The sequence below is a fragment of the Anastrepha obliqua genome, chromosome 1 (assembly GCF_027943255.1).
Source record: "Anastrepha obliqua isolate idAnaObli1 chromosome 1, idAnaObli1_1.0, whole genome shotgun sequence".
NCBI classification, from domain to species: domain Eukaryota; kingdom Metazoa; phylum Arthropoda; class Insecta; order Diptera; family Tephritidae; genus Anastrepha; species Anastrepha obliqua.
This window is the reverse complement of record NC_072892.1, coordinates 83,392,002-83,413,670: the sequence shown is the minus strand read 5'-3', so window position 1 is coordinate 83,413,670 and position 21,669 is coordinate 83,392,002. Positions and strand designations below refer to the sequence as shown.

The window sequence follows — 21,669 nt, the reverse complement described above, 5'->3', positions numbered from 1 at the left end:
TTTCCATTATTCCATTTATGTTGTTGTTTAGAGCCAAGATTGTGTAGGCGGTCACTGCGAATATTCAGTGACTGTTTAGAATTTTCGCAGTTTGTGAAGACGCTTTATATCGAAAGTTGAGTACAGAATGTTTTTATTCTTGTCACTCCATATCTGCACGTATGTATGTACTTACTTATTCCTAAATTATATATGTACTAGTATTTGTTGGCGAAAGAGTGAACGCCTGTAGTTACAAATATTTCACGGTTTAGTAATTATGTCACACAGGCATCAAATATCATAAGCTTAACCTTAAGCTCGGCGGTGTCATGCATCGATAGCGGGGTTCCCTCCGATTTGTTTTCTTTTACTGGTATGCACAATTTACTTTGCCCGGCAAAGGTGACTGTCATTGTGAGTGCCTACCATTCACTTATTCTCAAGTTCGATGCCCAATTTGTAAATGAAATATTTGTATATATTTTTTTTAGGCAGGCAATGGCAAACCTCTGGGTGTATTTCTGGAAACTTGACTTTTTTTTTGCGAGTGATCCTGTACATTTTGCCCATGTAAAAATATTCGAGCATACATTATATGGAATAAAATGCAAAGCACTGCATACTCGGAATTTCTCTAAAGATTCAGCTTAAAGAGTTTGTAAGTAAGAAAATGTGATGAATTTTTTTCAAATTTTGTACAAAGTTGTTTCAATTAAATGGTTGATGAAGTTAAATAAATAGTGTGATGAATTTTTTTCAAATTTTGTACAAAGTTGTTTCAATTAAATGGTTGATGAAGTTAAATAAATAGTGAAAACTTTACAATACGACACACTTCTTTCCCAAAATGCCAAAAAACATAATATATCAGTATACCATAAAAATGCTAAAATTTTGCATAAAAAAGTTGCAAACCCAAAAAATATGATTATTGAGGAGAAGCTCCGCCTAACATCTAGCAAAGGATGTACACATCAAATACAGAGATCTATTTGCCCAACACGCTTACGCGATTTTGACCTAAAATATTGTGAGAAAAGATTTATTCCTTATGTACATTCGTTAAAATCCAACGGAAATAAGGCTATTTATTGGACCATCAATTGTGAATGGGTTGAACATTAACTGTACCGAAATTGCATTGTAAAGTCATATTTAAAGAAGCCTGCATGCCGGAGGTATTATTGATTCATATGTTTCAAAACTCAAGATGAACTGTGCATAGTATGCTGAGCGCTGTAGCAAATGTTACGCGACTTTTTGGTTCCCTTGGAAGCGATATACATTTATGATGATTTACCAAGACGTAATTGGGCTAACCGTACACCCAAATTATTTGGTCTTAAATATAATAGCGAATAAAAAGAATCAATTTGTAAATAGCTATTATATTTTATAGTGATTTTATTTCTAAGAAAAACATTTTCCGTATTCGATTCTAAAATAAGTGTAATCCGGCAAGAAAATTCTGTGTTTGATTCTAAAAACAGGCCAGAGGGCAAATTTTCTCCTTTGAGAAGCTTTGTCAAATGAGTTGGTTATGCTCTTTTCTGAGTAGGCATTGAAAAATGTGTACACCGTGAAAGGCTAAATTTTTTCATTAACCGAGTAATATTAAAAAACTTTGCAACTCTATCGTACTTGTTGCCGAAATTGGCATTAAAATGTGTAGATTACAATTTACGTAAAAAGACGGCAGCAATGCAATGAAGCTAAGGTAATATAACCTGTTCGTTGTTAGGAGAAGATGTCCCAAAAAAGCTGGAAAAATATGAATGGAATGGAACGTTGGTTGTGGTGTTGCACAATCCATCCTAAGTTGGAAGAGATTAGAACTAATTTCGAAACTTTGGCGTCTGACTTCGAGTTTTGTGAATCTCAAATCTGGGCCAAAACAGCCAAAGCATTAATACACCTCTGCATATTCAAATTGCATAAGTCTACATGTGTATATGTATAAGCATATACGAGTAGTATAAGTACATATGTACATATTTATCATAAATCGTTGACATCCGACTAAGCACTGAGTGCTTAGTACTTCACCGTCCAGTCAATGTCAACGCGCTTGTGACTCAAGCATGAATAACAGAAAATGTGGAGGGCAGGGTATTTGACACGGCAACATATTTACTTTTCATACATACATATATCATGCTACACATGTAAAGGGACATTCATTAAGGGCGCTCGATTTGTAAATGTAAATAAAAGAAACTATTTATATTCAGTGAACTATTGTCTGTTTGCAAGACCATTTTAAGGTATTAATTGTATAATATCGTATCACGTAATTTTCACGCGGTAGGAACAATTCGCACATAAATATGGCCTAGCTTTCTGGACGACGTTCGTATGTTGTCGTTTCTTCAAAAAAAGAAATGTAAAAGCATTCATCGCGGTCGCCAGTTTATACCTATATATGTATATATATTATATATATATATATATAATTGGCGCGTACACCCTTTTTGGGTGTTTGGCCGAGCTCCTCCTCCTATTTGTGGTGTGCGTCTTAATGTTGTTCCACAAAGTTTATATCGACACAAAATTCGCCAAGTTGAACCTGTATAAGACGCAAGATCTTGTGAACGACCATAAATTACTTGCCTCGTATTTTCTCATACTCTCTCTCTCTCTTTCCCGCACTAAGCACTAATATTTTTAGCAGACTTTCTGATTGGGTGACGTGCGGGTGTTGTTTGCTTATAAAAAATGTTCAGTGCGTGAAGTTATACAATGTGATTTTTGGAGAATAAATTGAGAACTTGAGGATGTTAAAATGTTTATAAGGTCACTTCAAATAATTTGTTATTTTTTACAATAGCAACGTATTATGTATCGCACCGGTTGGCTTGATGTTAACTACCAAAATTCAGTTAATCACCTCGATAGTGTGGTTGTGGAGAGGTGTGATGAAGGCAGCGTTTTTCGCGTGATGCACGCGATATTCAACGCTGAAGTTTTCGATGATGATTTGCCATATACTAAATAACAATTTATTTATTTATCTACGGTCCTCACATATAAGTAGAGAAAATAGGCTAAATTTACAAAAATTAATCAAAATACAACAATTGAGAAAATTAATTGAAAATAAAATAATCATTAATTTTAATTTTAAAATATTCTCTGAATAAAAATCGGCATAGTTACGAATAGATAAATAGAATTGCATAAGGAAATGAACCTGTGAATCAGTTCATTATTAGCAAACTTAGTTTTACCCATTGAAACGTGGAAAATGTGGGCTTGTTCGAGTTGCAAAGAAATCAGCTGATTTGCTGAGGTAAGAAGGGTCGTGGTAGCGGTTTGTTTACAACAGAGGTCGGAAATAACTGAGATTGGATTGGAGATATACTAAAAAATTAAAGCAGCCACTATTGATGTTATTTCGTTTCCGCCTAAACAATGACTGCTTGAAAGAGAGTAAAGGTGCTGCTCCCAAAGCAGACTGACTTTGCTTGCTGTTATTGCTCTGCTTGGCTTTGAAAATTTCTATGGCCAAATGGGCGCTTTGAGCGCTATCAAAACAATCAGATGATTCGTAAAAGGGAAAAGGAAACAGAAATGTTAGCCACATTCAATAATATCAATAATACATTTTAACATCATGATGTTAACTAGAAACTGTGAAAACATATTGCAAATTTTTCTTTTGCTGTCTTATCAAATGTACGTAAGTATGTAAGACGCCAATCGCGCCAACGACGAAAATTTTGGGTGCACGAATTATATTTAAATCAACAAATACATGGGCACTGTCAGCTTTGCTCAAGCTTGCAAGAGACGAGGAAAAATTCAAGAATAATATAAACATCTATGCTTTTCAATGGCATTTATTACATTTTCTTCAAACATTCGTGAAAAGCAAATGGAAATAAACAATCTCTCTAATATGCCCAAAATTCCCAATTCCAAATCAAAATTAATAACGGAACGACAGGGGTGTTCAAGTCCCAATGTCAAAATGCTGCAAATAGAACATTCAGCTATTTGAAACTTGACCGTACTTCAAGCGCTTCAAGTAAAGCTGCCACTTTGGACTCATTTCATATATTTCAGTATTGTTCCATTTATTTTTTACAGTTATCGAAGCCAAGAAAGCTAAGCGAGGCTTCATTGGGTCTGCACCTTACGAATACGTGTGAAATGAGCGGACATGATTCTGCTGTCAAAATTTTGTAATCTGTCATTCTTGCGATATAACAGCTCGGTAGGAATAACCAACAAATTCAAGCATCCTTTTAAAATACCCTTTATATGCAAATATTAAGAATAGCCTGTATATGCATGCCTTAGTTGTTTTTAACACTTCTGCATTTGCATAACCATTCGTTACGTTGCAAATGCTACATAAATTCATACATAACTCTTTTGCATTTGCTTTTGATGCTACTATACTACATCTACTAAATTTTTAGTCATATACATAAAGATCAATGTACACTATACATATGTATATGCATACATATGCACTCGAGCATGTCACATTTAACTTTGTGAATATCCATCCACTCGCATTTTCAATTAGCAAATACCAAGTATTCGTAATTCTTGGGGTTTCCTTAGCTGCTGCTCTGCATACCAACCAACCAACAAGCCACTGTCAATGTCGACTTGCTTGCTTGCTGTACATTCATCAGAGTCAGCCTCTCCAATCCGTAGCGAGCATTGCCATTAAATTATCTGTAAATGTCTAAAGCAAAAGTAGAAGTTGAAGAAGTGCGAGTAGAAGCAACAGCAGCAAGTTGCACTCGAGTGCACCTATTGAAGAAGAGAATACGTGAAATGTGTTGCAACTGCAACTTATGCAAAATGTATACATTCATACACTCACACATCAACTGGCTGCACGAAGTATGAAAATGAGTTATGGCGTGAATTGAAAGAGCGGGGAAAATATGCAGTTTAATATAAATTTATTTTTGTGGATTTGGCGTTGTTATGAATGGCGACATGTGCGATCTAGTGGCTACTGTATGCATGTTTGTACAACAACCCTCTACATCAACTTAACACACTAGGAGTGTAGACGCTTTGAAAGTGACTTCACAAGTGTTTGCTATTCTATATATAATATGTATAGTGAGTATTAAGCTGAAAGTATGCTTTGAGCAGCATCTTTCGGAAACGAGTACTTTTCTTACAATAGGGATGTCTTTATTTCGATTTCAAGTCGTAGCCCAATTACCTTTTACGGAAACACTTAAGGCAAATTTGTTGCTATTTTTCTACACAATTTCTTACTGCCACACAAATAAAAAAAATCTTTATTCATTTAATATAAATTGTAACATAATTCTAGTATTATAGGATACTAGCTTTAACCCGCGGCCCCGCTTGCGTAGGAGTAGTTTTGAGGGATTTAGGATATGTATATAAAAGAATTACAAACAATAACTTCATAGAAAATATTTTTTTATTAATAACCATAATATTACAATACCCGGCATCCGTTGCTATGCCTCGTTGAATAAAATCAAAACAACCAATCAGAAAAACATCAAGCAAAATTATTTTTATTAATTTTCTATCTCAAACCGTTTTGAACTTTGCATTTGGGTCATAGTTGAACAGCTTATGCGGATTATAAAGTCTAGAGTGTGCTATAAATAGTGGGAAATAGGAAAAACTAAGATTTTTTACATTAAATTTTAGCAAATATTCGAATATTAGTGTTGAATGAGAGTGGTGGCGCGGCCTGGGGGCTATGGGAAGGGGTTCTATCATAAAAACATGCCTATAACTTTCATTGGGTGAAAATATGAATGTATAAAAATTTTTACGTCATTTGGTGTTGTCGTTTCGTAGTGATGCGCGGACAACGTACAGACATTCACCTTTATAGTATAGATTTTAGCATTTCAATGAATTTACCCGTAGAACAAATGTTATATTTGTTATGCGCGTTTTCGATGACTGCCGTAACAAATGCATGTAGCACCTGGCACATAGAAGCAGAAATTGTGAAGTAAATTATATAATATATTCATGATGGGCAAAAGTCTGCATACACCCCTTTACTTAATCTTAGATATTGTTGCTATTTAGTATTTAGTTGGCCCACATCAATAACCGCTGGAGGCCGACACGAAATCGTCAGCTCTGCAAACGTTATCCTGTTCCAAGTTTCTATTATGCGCTCTTTGAATATAGCAGCGCTAGAAAGCGGGTTTTTTTTCTAATTTTGCGTTCCAAAGCTCCTGAGCTTTCCTTATCAACATGTGCGTGTGTCTTGGATCGCTATCTTGCTGAAAGGTCCAACTTTTGCACTAAGCTCCAAATTATCCATAGAAAGTTTTAAATTATGTTCCAGTAAAAATTTGTATTTATAACGATCCTGTTATCCTCAATTAATGTTATTCTTCCAATTCGGGATACCGCAACAGCTCACCATTATGTGCTTTGGCAAACTCCAAGCGAAGTTTAAGGTTTTCTACTGTGGAAACCGTTATTAGTCGCTTTTATGTTCGGCTAATTTTGAAACATTAACTTTTAAATTTTTGTCCATTTCTTTGAAAATCGAACTGGTGCTCTGCGAGATAGTTTGAACGGGCGGCCATTGCGCGATTTACTTTGGGTACAACAAATATTTTAACAATGGTTTGCACTGTTGGCGGACTCAAGTTTACATTTTTCAAAAAATTTCACCATATGACTTTTTCTTTTTTGGTTGGATAACCAAATTTCTAACGTCAAATGATATTTCGTTTCGCCCAGCCATTTTTGATGCTTAAGGGTTCTAATCGCGCCTGAATTTAATATAACAATAACATAATAAAAAGAAAGAAAAAATCGGTAATTTATCTTACCTTATAACACAGCATACCAGTATACAATCTTCGAACTTCGTTTGGCATGTCGACTTTTGTCAACGCTAGTTTTGCTGTTTCCCATAACTTTGTTATTTTATGTTAAAGAATGGATTTTTTTTAGTTTATTGTGTTTAGAAAAGGATTTCAAATAAAAATGTATCAACACAATTTTCAATCAACTTTACGGACTATCATACCAACGAAAATAAGCGGTGCATGTAGACTTTTGTCCATCACTGTACTTATATATCCCATTTAATTGAAATAATAAAAATTTAAGATATAAAGATAATTTCAGATATGATACCAGTGTGACATTTTGAACGGTTTTTACGTTTTTTATTTAATTTTTTTGATATTTTTTTATTTTATTAAGTATTAGTCATACGCGAAGAGAGCAACAAACACCATGTAACTCAATGTTTCAAACTTTGTACAAAATTAAATCAATCAACAAATTTCATCAATGTTTCAAACATAGTTTCGTTATAGCCCTTCAATTTTGATTAACATTATTTAAATTTAAAGTGGCAAAAAAGTGGCGTGTGGCGCGTTAAGTTTTAATAATGTGTTTGTTGACAGCGTTATGCATTTTCTTCCAATATTTGTATATGGACAAATAAGTGGGACAACATTTTTATCTAAAAATTCTGACAAAATAATTTCACATTTTTGATGAAAATTTGTTCAATTTTTTAAGACTTTCTGTCATATGATTTTTGTTTTAGTATGGGCTAAAAAAAATAATAAAAAATAAATATATAGTCAAAGTCTTGCAATATGTCGACTTCGATCTTGCTATTTTATAAAAACTTAAAAAAAATACGCAACGTATACTAAATATATGAAATCTATACGAGAATTTTTGTCCTGGCGAAAAGCAAACAAAAATTTTATTTAATAGCTGAGTTTATCGTCTTTCGTTTGATATCCATATTAATATCATAGAGTAAGTATAAATATTTAAACCAATTTTTTTAAATTTAATTGCACGTGCCTATGAAATTTTTCCGGCATAACAAAAAAGGGGATTTTTGAGGCGCGATGTAACCATCGACTGATATTAAAATTTTTTACAAAAGCTTCTAAATGATTTGAAAGCCTGTTACACAATTTTAGGCATTTAACTTTCAAAATGTATGCATAGTAGGCTTAAATATTTAATAATACAAATAAAACAAACATCATAAAAAATATATATATAATAATATGTATGGCATTGAACATGAAAAATTGGAAAGTGGAAGCTAAAACATCAGACGACCGAGTTTAGACTGCATGGAATAACGCGAAAATTATAAATACTTAAGATTACAACAAAGCATAAATTATGTCACACGGCTATTCGTAACTGCTTGCACCACAACAAGAAAAACGCCTCAAACGAAAGTGTTAACCACACCTAGGTTCTAAAATCCTCTTTCGGAATTATGAACTGGCCTAAAACAGATATTACAAATTTAAAAATAACTACTCAATACAATTTAGGAAACACAGAATTTTACACCAACGATAGAAGGAGAACGAGAATTGATGTAAACTTCACTACAAGAACTACACAAAAATTAAATCTCTGAAATTTTGACAAAAACAATCCCGAATAGGTTATTTATCTGTTGTTTTTCATCAATTAGATTTTGTACCACTTTATTTATAATACTCGTATTCCATAATACGAGTATTCCCTTTAAACACTTACATTAAACCACAGCGAGTCAGCCTAATTTTTGTAACAGTCAGCAAAGCGAAGACTACAAGGCGAAAACCATGAATGCAACGAAGTTACCTGTTATGTATTATTAGTAGTGTTGTATTTCATAAGTGCATGTACTTTGTTATTGGAATTGCACTACATTTACTAAACCCTTAAAAACCGCAAATACAGAATACAGGGGCATATACAACAAATCTCTAATACCCCTAGAGCAGAGAGCAAGGCAATGAGAAATACACCTTATATTGGGTACAGAAATAGATGTACACTGGTTAACAACATATTCAAAAATAGAGCAGATAGCACTTACGACTCTTTTTCAGGAGCTTCGTCATAGCAGATATACACCCGGAGGTTTGCCATTGCCTGCCGAGGAGCGACGGCTATTAGAAGCTATTTTTTTATTATTTGGTGTTTCATGCACGCAGATTCGAACCTGTGCACCTGTGGAACAATATCAAAAATAGGAGGAGCTGGACCAAACACCAAAAAAAAAAAAAGAGTGTAAGAGCCAAGGCTATATGTATGTATATAACACTTAAAAATTAAAAGTTATATAGAACCTTAAAATTTTAAGGCTAAAACTTTTCTCTAAATGCGAAAATACTTTTCCTTATATGGTTACATACACATATACGGAAATATTCTAGGATGTGACCAAATATAATATAATCTAAGTGTTTTGTCAAAGTTAGTAATATATAATATGAGTACAACCACACGTAGGGTTCTTTGTCAACCAGGCATTGCCGAGAGCATCTCTCATTGAGGTCGAAATATTGTTAAGTAAATAAAATCAACTGAATTTGTTGTTTTATTATTAAGATAAAAATACGAAAACTAAATATATATATCGTGAAAATCAAAATTAGCAATAAATAATCTTCGAAGCTGGGAAAAATAAAAAAGCCAATATTTTTGGAGTTTTCTCCATTGTAACTTACTCGAGAAACCCCTGGGTGAAAGTGCATGCTTCGAAAGCTTGAATCTTCCTTTTTATAAAAACGTTTCAAAATCTGAAATCGGCCTGAAAATGAGCGAAGTTATAAATTTACATTTTAATTTGTAAAAAATATCAAGAACCGCAAAACCGGTTCTTCAATAATAAATAAAGATTTTGTGGTTGTATGGAAAATATGAAACATGGCTTTGTGTTGCTCAATCAAATCTGCATTGCAACAATAATAACAATAATTTTAGTGTCTGTAGTGTGCCCAATGGCCGACACTAAAACCTGAAAGACCTTTTGTGACCTACTGCATGTTTTAAAAGTAGTTAATGCAAGTCCTATTGACTGGCCCTACTATTATTTAATGTATTACATCAGGTTCTATTTAGCCTCAGGCTGGGAATTAGTTGAAAGCCAAAATCTTCCAGTAAATTTTCCACCCAACATTCTTGATTTCATTCGAATCGCGATGAAAAATGTGCAGTTCGTCTTTGCCAAGGCAATACAGTTGCGCAAGATATGCTCTGTGGTTGCATCATACTCCAGACAGAGTCTACACTCAGTCTCATTCCCAATGTTAATTTTTCAGATATGATAATTTAAGTAATACTGACCTGCCCCTACTATTTTCCTGATGTATATTTTTCATGTTATCTAGTTCCCTATTGTAGGTAAAAGGTCTAATAAGCTTTTTGGCTAGACGAAGTTCTTGTGTGACTTCCCAATCGGTAATTCTTTGAGTATTCTTCCAACTATTTGCCATGCATTTAGTTTCTGCTCAGTTGATACCACAGTATGGTTTTGGACCATGAAAATCTGTTGCCGGGGGTCGGCGAGTTCATCAGCAATTTCATTAACTTTTATTCTAGAATGACCCGGAACCCAGCAAAGTAGAATTTTATTTGTTACACCAAATTGTTTTGGGTTGCTAAAGCTTTCGCACTCTAGTTTCGATTCAACAGAATGTGAAGCAGTGATTTTACCTAATTCAGCTTGACTGTCCGAGTGTGCGCCCTTGTTGCCCCTCATATGATATATTCTCGCACAGATTGAAATTATTTGAATTTCAACTTGAAATACGCTGGGCCATTTGCCGATTGGTTCGGAGATTTTCGTGTTTGGACCAGTATTTGCTTTCGAACCGTCTGTGAACCATTCGACCCTTCTGAGACCGACGCAATGTCCTCTCTGTTCTCATTCTCGCGGTCTGAGATTATGATTTCAAACCTACCGCTAAAAACACATTTTGGAATCATACATACAGTTTTTTAATGCATGTATATAAGTACTACGTCATTTTAAGGGCACAAAATGACTGTAACATAGTTTAATTTGATGGTGTTTGGTATTCGGAATTATATTATAACTATATAAAAAAGTTTAACTTCAACTTTCGAATATAATGGCGGATGTGGAGATAAATACTTTGACAATAAAATCCTAAAAGAGGGCGGCCCTAATGCTTACTAATAAGCTCATAACCGCGTACACCTTGCAATTGCTGCTGTAGCTAATAAAATAGTTGTTTGTTCCGTACAGAGCAGCGACCGCTTTATCTACTCTTTACTAGAAGCCGTACTCTTTACATCTAGTTGAATTTTTGCTTTTAGCAATCAGTTCCATTGCATGATTCTACTTTTTGATACTCGCATCGTATTAAAGATAATATGAAAATGCATAATCAAGATTATGTTAAATTGCCTGAAAAATTGTTGCTAATTTGTTGCGCTTCTTTCAAGTACTTGAGTAAAGATTATGGCAACTTTATGCTCCTTTTAGCATAGAAGCTCTATATTTGTTATTTTAGGAAGTACTACCACATTGTAGTCTAATGAAATACCAACTGCAATAACCTGTTAGGTGATTATGTCGTATATATGCGTCAATTTCAAAAGTACATTTTTTAGTTAATGTCGTATATGTGCGTCATGCCGAAAAAGGAAAATGCATTTGCTATGAAATTTAAAGTTAAACAAAAAACGAAAATTTTCCTGTTATTTTGACATTATAAAGTAAGCACGAACACTGAATTTCCTGATAATCATTTTCATAATCGTTCAGCCAACGCGCACGGTGAATCCAATATTTGGCTGAAAACCCGGTTTTGCATCGACAGTCTTCGCTTGAAATTAATTCAGCACAGTAAATCGAGATGTCTAAGAAAAACTAATCGCTTAACAGGTTGATCGCTATTTGCAACATAGGTAACAAAATGGTTCGCAGACTTGCTGCCAGATTGCGTGGATTCAAGGATTTTGCAGAAGCTCTGAAGGTATTGAGTATCTTATTTCTCCAGACACAAATGCTTTTATATTTGGAACTTATTTCTGAACATATTTGTGATGTGAATCTTAATTGTCTTAAAATATTAGTTAAGGCCAAGAAGTGGCCCTTTTAGTGCCGGAGGCCGATATATCGGCCTGCGCCTTATAGCGCTCTACTATTCGCATTGCGGGAGCACTCCATCTCTCTATCTCAAATAATAATGCATTACACATTTTCAATATATAAATATTTATGTTGTAATCATGAAATATTAAGCAAAATTATATCACAAATGTATTTATGACAACATAATTTTGTTCATATTACCTATAACAATTACGTATTTCGGAAGAGATAATCCGTCGTGAGTTTACCATGTCGAGTTAATTTTTATATTTGTTATACATATAATATTATTTATCTTTTTTTTAAATATATCGGAAATGCAAAGTATATACTTTGTAATAAATGGTGCACATAAAATTATGATAAAAAGATGACTTTGTTTGTGGAAATACGTTTTGTAAGAGTGAACAGGATTTTAACTTTCTTTATTATCTTTGTTATTTATATAATTTTCAATGAATATAGAAAAACTAGTGCCACTATTGTTTTTTGCTTGGTTTTAGGAGCATTTTACCAAACCTTAGTATATTAAAACTGTGAAATTCGGCCGGTTATTCTCGCATTGGTACCCTTTTTTCGTCTGGCACAAGGTTTAAGTATCCTAATTATTTTCATTTTCTCAACTAAAAGACATATCTGCACATCTATCTCAACTTTTCAGCAAAGACGGAGGTATTCTCAGAAGAAGAAGAAGAGTAGAAAACGATAAGAATAAAAAATGCACCCATCTATTGTTTGTAAATAAGTCAAAAACTGAAGTTAGTAATACTTAACTTCTAGCAGCTTAACTGACCTATAAATTTATTAGTCTGCCCCCAAGCGCTTCAAGAAACGAAAAGTAAAGTTATGTTAAGTTAAATGTTTTGCTTTGGAGCTAGTTTGTTGTTTGTATAGGGTCCAAACATATTTTTGAAATCTAAAAGCCAAGACGGATATTGGCACCAAGTTTACTTAAATTTGACTGAAGGCTTTTTCGTTATTTAGCCAAGCCCTTTATTTTAAGGTTATATTTTAACCGTTATTATTTGTCTGAAAAAATAAAATTTAACTTTTAACTGTATTTTTTTATTTTTTATACAAAATCAAAGTCATAACTTTTTTGCAGAAGCTTGAAATCCCCAGACTCAAAATATCGAAATTAATTTATGTAATTTAAAGTATATAAAAAATAATAGGTGTATTCACACCATGCTAGGTACTCGGTAGCTCGGTGTTCGATAATTTTTCCCCGTGTATTTTGTTTGTGTAAAATTATTTTATTTTCGGTTAACCGATTACCTAACTATCTTGGTGGCAAACTTGGTAATTTTTTTGGTAGTAGGTAAACTGCAATCAACATGAAATGTGCCATTATTTATATTACGGGTCACTTTTTGCTTTCTTATCGCTTTATTGTAAATATGTTCAATAATCAAATTCTTACGTGTGCAAAAAGCAAGACTCGCTGGAAAATATGGAAATGACACTATTTTCTGTATGGAGATCCGCATGTTGGAAAGCTTGTCATTTGTTCCTTCTGAAGACGTGTTACTACAAAAAATTAATAATCAGCACTCGAGACGAGGATTTTAAAAAGGTAGGGATTTGGTTTAAAGAAAATTATTTCACTGGAAAGTCCGGATCTAACAATCCTAAACATGATCCTAAATATTGGAATGTAGCAGACTCCTTTAAGAATAACTTGCCACGCACTCAAATCTGCATTGAGACCTACCAACGAAGACTTATAAAGGGTGATTTTTGAAGAGCTATAGGAAAGTTTTTCAAAAAAACACACGTAAAATTCAGAAAAATGCATGCAATTTTTATTTAAATCGATAGTACAATCCATATAATTTAATGTTTGAAGATTATTTCATGCAAATGTTGACCGCGACTGCGCTTCAAATGGTATATCCGCTTAGTCCAATGTTGGCATACTCCTTCCAATGTTTCGACCGGAATCTCACATATAAAAGCTTTAATGTTGTCTTACAATGCGCTAATTGAAGCAGGCTTGTCTGAATAGACATGAACTTTAACATAGCCCCATAAAAAATAATCTAAAGGCGTTACGATCGGGGTGGCCAATTGACAGGTCCCGAACGTGAAATAAAATGTTCACCGAACTGGCCTCTCAACAAGTCCATTGTTACGCGTGCTGTGTGGCATGTGGCACCGTCTTGCTGAAACCACATGTCATGCAAAAAAAAGTTGGATATCATTTCACATTTCATCATTTCGCTCACCATTCACAGTTACATTACGATTCGCAGCATCTTTGAAGAAGTACGGTGCAATGATAACTCCAGCCCATAAACCGCACCAAACTGGGACCTTTTCTGGACACATTGGTAGCTCTTGCAATTCTTCTGGCTGATCTTCACTCCAAAATCGACAATTCTGCTTATTTACGTACCCATTGATCCAAAAGCTTCGTCGCTCACCAAAAATTCTGCGTTGTGTAGGTCGTTCTGCTTCAATTTTTGCACCAGCTGTATTTTGAAAGGCTTCACACCTAAATCCTTTCGCAAAATTGTCCACGTTGTTGAGCTGTTTTAAAAGATTATAGCTAAATAGCATCAATTCCATCAGAGGATCTAAAAACTTCCCTCTGACAATAAGTGCCACGTCATCCGCGTAGGCAATCACCTTGCAGCCCCGCCTCTCCAGCTCCTCCAGTGACCTATTCTAAGAAATTTGAAAAATATTTCAAGCCGCAAATATGATTCATAATTTCATTTAATAAATTTATACGTCATCATAAATGTTTTGAAGTAAAAAAGTATGTACTTTATTTTTCGTTAAATTCAAATGGATCATCTAGGTGAAACGCTCATTACATTTTTACGTATGATACACACCCTAACATAACACAAGCCCGTAAATCACCGACAACAATTTAATATCGCAAACTGACAGTTTTAATAAATTTCACCTTGTCAGATAGTTTAGCAAAGAATTGTCAGCGTCATCAACAGAAAGACTAGCAAAAGTTAGCAACAACGTCATTGAACGACCACCACCATCACCATCAAAAGCAACATCATCATTAACCGCAGCAACACCAACAGCCTTCTATGATTATTTAAATGATTCGCATAAACGGTTATAGGTAGATTGTTTTGCTCACTTGTATACCTCCATACATACATATTTCTATGTGTATTATAAATACTATTATGAATAGCATACAAATATACAATGCTTATGTGCATGCATATATGTATGTATTTTTTGCTTACTTTTGCGGTACTCTGAATTTCATTTGTTTGGCCAAGCTTTGCCTTTGTTTCTCTAATTTATCCTCATAATTGAAACGCGATCGGGGGCAAGCGGTCATGGGTGTCAGATAATAGTCTACTAAGTGTGTGGGTGACGTTCAAACTAAGTTTGCTGTAAATTAACTACTCATTACTCAATTTTCTCTATCAACAACTAAAATTTGGTCTCCGAACATTCAGCGATGTCATGTATGAGTACTAAATATTCGACTCGTAATTGTTCTTAAATGCACACGTAAAGCTCTTGAGCGCTCACGCATGGTCACTAATGATCGTTGATATTTAACTTTTATTATTTTGCTAGAAAAACTTAAGAATTATTTCTACTACGCCAATAACAACAATGGTGTAAAAACCAAATTCCGAAAGTGTCTTAACACTTTGTAGAGTAAAAACAGCTAAATAAAAAATCGTAGGTATGATGTTTAATCTTATCAGGCAGCCAAGAATGACTCAGAAGCAGAAAAATAGCAACATTTAACGGAAAATACGAAACAAAGGTTGCAAAATTGCTATAATAGTAAAATTAAAGCATAAAAAATGAAAACCTGAAGCGACCTGCGGAGCGCGAGAGAATGGCAATAAACGATTGTGCAAAAAGCAACAGAACTTGATTAGATTGCCACACAACCGAGGAACCAAACTAACCAACCAGTTAGTGCACTGGCCAATCAACCAGTCAGTCAGCACAGTTACGAGTAAACGAGTCAACGAAACTGAGTGAGGAGCACTCGCTTCGTACCTCAGCAGATCGGAGCGGAGCATAGCAGGTTGTGTTATTCGCCGACACTGAACCCACCGCCACCCCAGTTAATGTTGAGCTGACGACGCTCCAGCTGTGGAGCGAGTAGTTAGTTGACTTTTGCTAGCGTTGCGGAACACTTTTACCTAGAAAAGAATTGTGTTAGTGGTTTGTTGATACTCGTATTCGTAAATACATACACAACTGTGGGTCGGTTTCATACTGTATTTTCGATAAGCTTGTTGCTGTTAATTTTGCAATAAAAAAATAAATTTTTATAAATTGTTTTAGCAACACATTTTTTAGCTTTCTTAAATTATCGCCCGTTTTGAATGTTTAATTATCATTTAATTCATTCTTTCCTTTTTTCAGTGCTCAAAATGGACACACAACTGGTGTGGGCACGCGATCCCGTCGAAGGCTATATACAGTGTCGCATTTCGGAAATCGGTGCTAAAGAGTTCGAAGTAACGCCAATTGATCGGAAATATCCGAAGCGCTCTTGCCATGTCGATGATATATTTTCGTCGTGTGATGGAGTGCAAGATCATGATGATAATTGTGAGTACTGCAAAATTAGTTGAAAACGTTTTTTAAGCTTAATAAATTTCTTATTATATCACTTTTTTGCTAAATTCATATATGGTATGTCGCGGCATGTATACAACTGGCGTCAGAAATAGACACACCTGCCTTATCAGCGCGTCAGAATCACGTGCTTACTCAGCGTCAACGGCGGCAAGATTTACAGTTAGATTTTTAATGTGTACATTTTTTTTTGTTTTTGAAAGTTACAAAGTTTTACGTGAATATGTTGCAATTAAAAGCACAAAAGTAGCACTTACAAGCGGGCCCGCAAGTATTAACTATCCACAGAGTTTGGTCAAGACGATAAGTGGGGGGCATGGCAGTGCATTATCGCATATTTTTGTTTTTCTAGTTTAAATTTTTTGAGTTGCTCATAGATTTTAGATTCTCAGCGGTTTTTGTTTTTTGTCACCTGCCTACCCGCTCCTCTTAACATTTTCAACTGACGCTTCGTTCGGCACACTTTTATCACTCACACATTCTTAGCCGCAAAACCAAGAAATCTTGGCCACAGCTGTGTGAACGGTGGAGACCGCTACGCTTACAGAAAAAAAATAAAAAAAGTCTAGTTAAGTATGTACGGCAATTTACATATTTGGTTAGAGGCTGCTTTATTATACAGTACACGCACGATAACATGAACTATATAAAACCAAGAGAGTTCACATTAACAAAAGTGTGTACGTTTTCGCGTGCTAAACAGATATAAAGTCAATACATATTTACGCAATTAAATTCACATTTTAATGTTGCATGATATGAAATATAAATTTTAAAACACTCACAATTTTAAACACTCTATCCCTTTTGTAAAAAAAACCTAGGAGATCCGCTTTTTCTCATTTGTCAAGCATAAAAAAATGTGTACCTCTTGGAGTGTTCACGTTGTCGAACTTGCTCTGTAGTTCGTTTGTTTTTTTTTGTTTTTAAATTTCCTTCAGTACGTGATATGCTTTCGAGCTTAAACGTGTCATCCTTTCAAACATTAATTTATTTTATTTTGAAAAGGTAGAATTTTTTGAACAAGCGTGCGCCAGTCTAACGAGTTTTTAGGGCATGTCTGTGGACGCTTCAATCTCCCGCTCAGAGACATAATCTCGCATTCACATTGAAAGTGGCGAACCGATCCATCCATCTTGGTAGTCTTTGTAGTGAAAATCTGTTGATATACGCCATGTTTGAAGCATTGGTGCAGTAGTACGGTGGCCTGTGATGACACTGGTAACACTCGAATAGTTTTTGACTCTGGTGGAAGGCTCTGATGGATGCCGATCAGCTTGCCCCTAATCGAAGGAATTTCGTACAACGTTGATACATTTTCCGCCTACAATAGTGTAGTAACACTTAGCAGCTCAGTTCAATCTTAAGTGATAGTTTATATTTTCCCATAGTGCCTCTGATACATACCTTACAATATTCTCGGTTGACCCTTACCTCGTTTGTTATGGCTATATTTGTGTGTAAATTTTCCATAGTACCTCTATCTAGCTGATTTGTATTTCTGAAACATGGTTAGCCGGAAATATAATAACTTGTTCAAGTCGAGTCATGCTGTCTTGCAGGGGATTAGATGCCTATAACAGTGATCTCTGCTGGGAGGACTCCGCAGTTGTCTGGCAGACTTCATGTTTTGCTCTTAATTCCACATGTGATCACTGTATATCCAGAGGTGGCTCGTTTCCTTCTTTTAGATTATCTCGGTCTAGGGGTCCGTTATTATTATGAAAAGTACTATTTTCAATGCTTCACTTGTGTCTGCGAACAGAAAATAAAAAGGATTATTATTAAGTTCAAAGAAAGAAAACTAATTTTCATATTACATATTACTTGTACTTCTATGGTTAAAATTATAGCTTTTCTTATATTACAATAACTATTTAATCTGCGTAATTTACGTTTTAGGTGAGCTGATGCTGCTGAATGAAGCCACTTTTTTGGATAATTTGAAAACGCGTTACTATAAAGATAAAATCTATGTAAGTACTAAAAGGCAAACATTTTTTCATTTAATCGAAGTGTGTGGCGAAATCACAAAGTTATTCGCATGCCGCTTTTGGTAGCTTCTTGTTTGTAGAAGAAAGAAAAAGGGGAAAAAGAAGACCATTATTTTCTTGATAGACAGCTGTAGTGATCGATATCTCGCAAAGTATCGATCAAACAATTTAAAGTTTGTGCTCGTTGTCAGAGTGTCATTTCAAACGAAAAAAATCTTTTCTTTCACACTAAAAAAGTTCTTTGTTCTATTCAGTTGTAAGTTACAGGGTGTTAACAATGGAAGTCAACAACGAGAAAATTCGTTATATTTTTCAATGTTTCTTTTATTAGGGCGAAAATGCAAGCCAGGCCACTGAAATTGTGAATGGTGTTTATGGTGCCGATACTGTAACAGCTATTACGAGCAATTTTGGTTTCGTCTATCCGTTCAGGCATAAAGCAAATGTCAATAATGCCGATAAAATCACAGAAATATTCGAAGTTGACCGACATGTTAGTAGTCGCTCAGGAGCTGAAGATCGACCATAAAACCATTTGCGCAAAAATGTTACGCAAAAATAATAGATTTCTTTTTCCCCAAACTAATATTTTACGGTTTATAGCACCCATCATAGCAGAGTGTTGTGCATGTAAATTTGGGCAGTAGATTCAGGAATTCTCACTGCGGACAAAAACACCAAATCGATAGAAAAAGCTTATTAACAGTCGCTTCCTGGAGGCTAATGTCTAAACTCTTAGAGCATTTTGCCATGAAAACACTTCATAAAAATGTTCTACCACGTGGGGGATTAAAGCCAAACCCATGAAAACCAAATAACTATCACAATAAAGTACTGGAAACATCGCATCTGTATATTAAGTCATAATAGAATATGATCGGGCTTCCGTTGGCTCGAAATTTCTGCATACTCCTACAAATTCCGCTTTTAAAAACTAAAAAACTCTTTCATGTTAAAAAATATTCCCTTAGCGTAATTGAAATTACTTAAAAGCCAAGTCTTTCTCCGTAATATAAATTTTGTAATTATACCAAAAGTTATTAAAACATATTTTTATATTCTTTAAATCCTCTCTCACAGACTTATGTGGCCAATATACTCATTGCTGTGAATCCGTATCGTGAAATCAGTGATCTCTACTCTTCAACTACAATTAAAAAGTATACCGGACGTTCCTTGGGTGAATTGCCACCACATGTGTTTGCTATAGGTAAGATAAAAATATATCTACACAACAAATAAATAAAAAAAACACGTCAAAAACATAAAATATAAACATCTCGATACTTGTATTTATGTATAATTATTGCAGCTGATAAGGCTATACGCGATATGCGCGTACTCAAATCGTCACAATCGATTATCGTATCGGGCGAATCGGGTGCAGGCAAAACAGAATCTACCAAGTATCTGCTGAAGTATTTGTGTCATTCCAGCGACAGTGCCGGGCCCATTGAGCAAAAAATTTTAGATGGTAAGCGCATATGAATACGATTATTTCATACAGATATCTAACTTTTAATAACAATAAATATTATTTTATCTTTTTATTGCAGCCAATCCCGTATTGGAAGCTTTTGGTAATGCCAAAACTACACGTAATAACAATTCCTCTCGCTTCGGTAAATTCATTGAAGTGCATTATGACGCCAAATGTCAAGTGGTTGGCGGCTATATTTCTCATTACCTACTGGAAAAGAGTCGTATTTGTACGCAAAGTTCGGAGGAACGCAACTATCATGTATTCTATATGTTGCTGGCAGGTGCACCCCAACAGCTGCGTGATAAGTTGAATTTGGGAAAGCCAGATGATTATCGGGTGAGTGAGGGCGCAGTGCGCCAATGAACAAGATTTTATGAAGACCACGATCGCAGATCATCATCCTCGGTCAAAAAAGATAAGTCGATAAATTTCATGATTTAAAGTTTTACTTTAAAAATTCGTTCTTAGTGTCTTAGTTTTTTTCATAAAAGTCGATAAATATACTTAGTTTACTCAAATGCTAAAATCGATTTTCTCCCAGGACCCATTTTAAAGCTCAAGTATGTAAGTGTGGAATATTTTAAAGATAAAATATAGCAAATAAGACATTCTCATATATATGTTATCTTATATAATATATATGTATAGCCACTCCGTTCTAGAGATAGGTGCACAATATGCGACACCCTTAGTTTCGGAAATTGTTTCTTTACAGTTTTAAACATATTGAATCTGATTTCTAATGTAAGACCAAAGTTGTTGTCTAAGAAAAATGAAGATGATTATAGTTTCGAGGCCTTCCTATATTATCCAGCAACTTCATCAGGTTTCAATGTGTTAGAAAGGGCAATTCACCACTTCGATAATAAAAACCTAGTAGTGATTGGCGATTCTCATCGTCCCCACCCGCAAAAACCCCACTCTCAATTGATTTACCGTTAGACGACCCTAGGTCTACCTGCATACTCAAATCACTTCAGAATAGGCCCCGAACTGTGAATTCGCTCAAAGCTAATCAGCTCTTTAAAAGATACCAACAGGTACAATAACAATATCCCGTTCATCTTTTAGAATTAGTTTTTAAGGGGTATCCGTTACCGGTTACCAGTATCCCAAATACGTTTCAACCAAAGCTTTTCGGCAATAATTGTCATCAATTTAAGTTCCACATCAATTACCGAAAGACACCAAATCCCCATTATAATTATCTTACGACTTGTTACGAAAAATAGTAGCGCCTTTATTTTAATAATTAATTTTTTATTTCTTACGATCTCTTTCCTCCCTAGTATCTCTCTGGCTGCACACAGTATTTTGCCAACGCAAAAACTGAGCAACTCATACCGGCTGCTCAAAAATCCAAGAGTCATGTAAAGAGAGGTCCACTCAAGGATCCCATAATCGATGATTATAATCATTTCCAAAATCTTGATCGCGCACTGGGTCGTTTGGGTTTGACCGAAGTGAATAAACTAGAAATTTACTCCTTGGTGGCTGCCGTTTTGCATTTGGGTAATATTTCATTTGAAGAGATTCCAGATGACGCACGGGGTGGATGTCAGGTGTCAGAGACTTCTGAGAAGTCCCTAACTATCACATCGAAACTGTTGGGTGTAGATCCCTCTGAGCTCAGACAGGCGCTCGTATCGCGTGTAATGCAAAGCAAAGGTGGCGGTTTCAAGGGAACAGTAATCATGTAAGTAATACTTCTTCAAGAAGAGTTTCTCAATTGTTATCTTACAAAT

General features: G+C 34.8%; 1 protein-coding gene across 2 annotated transcripts in view; it reads left to right on the top strand.

The window, feature by feature from the left end:
- Positions 1 to 21,669, top strand: part of LOC129246844 (myosin heavy chain 95F) — a 67,670-nt gene that overhangs the window by 34,514 nt on the left and 11,487 nt on the right. For both annotated transcript variants that reach the window (XM_054885516.1, XM_054885508.1), the window contains exons 2-7: positions 16,232 to 16,420; positions 18,350 to 18,423; positions 19,522 to 19,651; positions 19,754 to 19,915; positions 19,998 to 20,260; positions 21,214 to 21,620. In XM_054885516.1, coding sequence (XP_054741491.1) covers positions 16,232 to 16,420; positions 18,350 to 18,423; positions 19,522 to 19,651; positions 19,754 to 19,915; positions 19,998 to 20,260; positions 21,214 to 21,620 — 1,225 coding nt within the window. The remainder of the gene's footprint in view (positions 1 to 16,231; positions 16,421 to 18,349; positions 18,424 to 19,521; positions 19,652 to 19,753; positions 19,916 to 19,997; positions 20,261 to 21,213; positions 21,621 to 21,669) is intronic.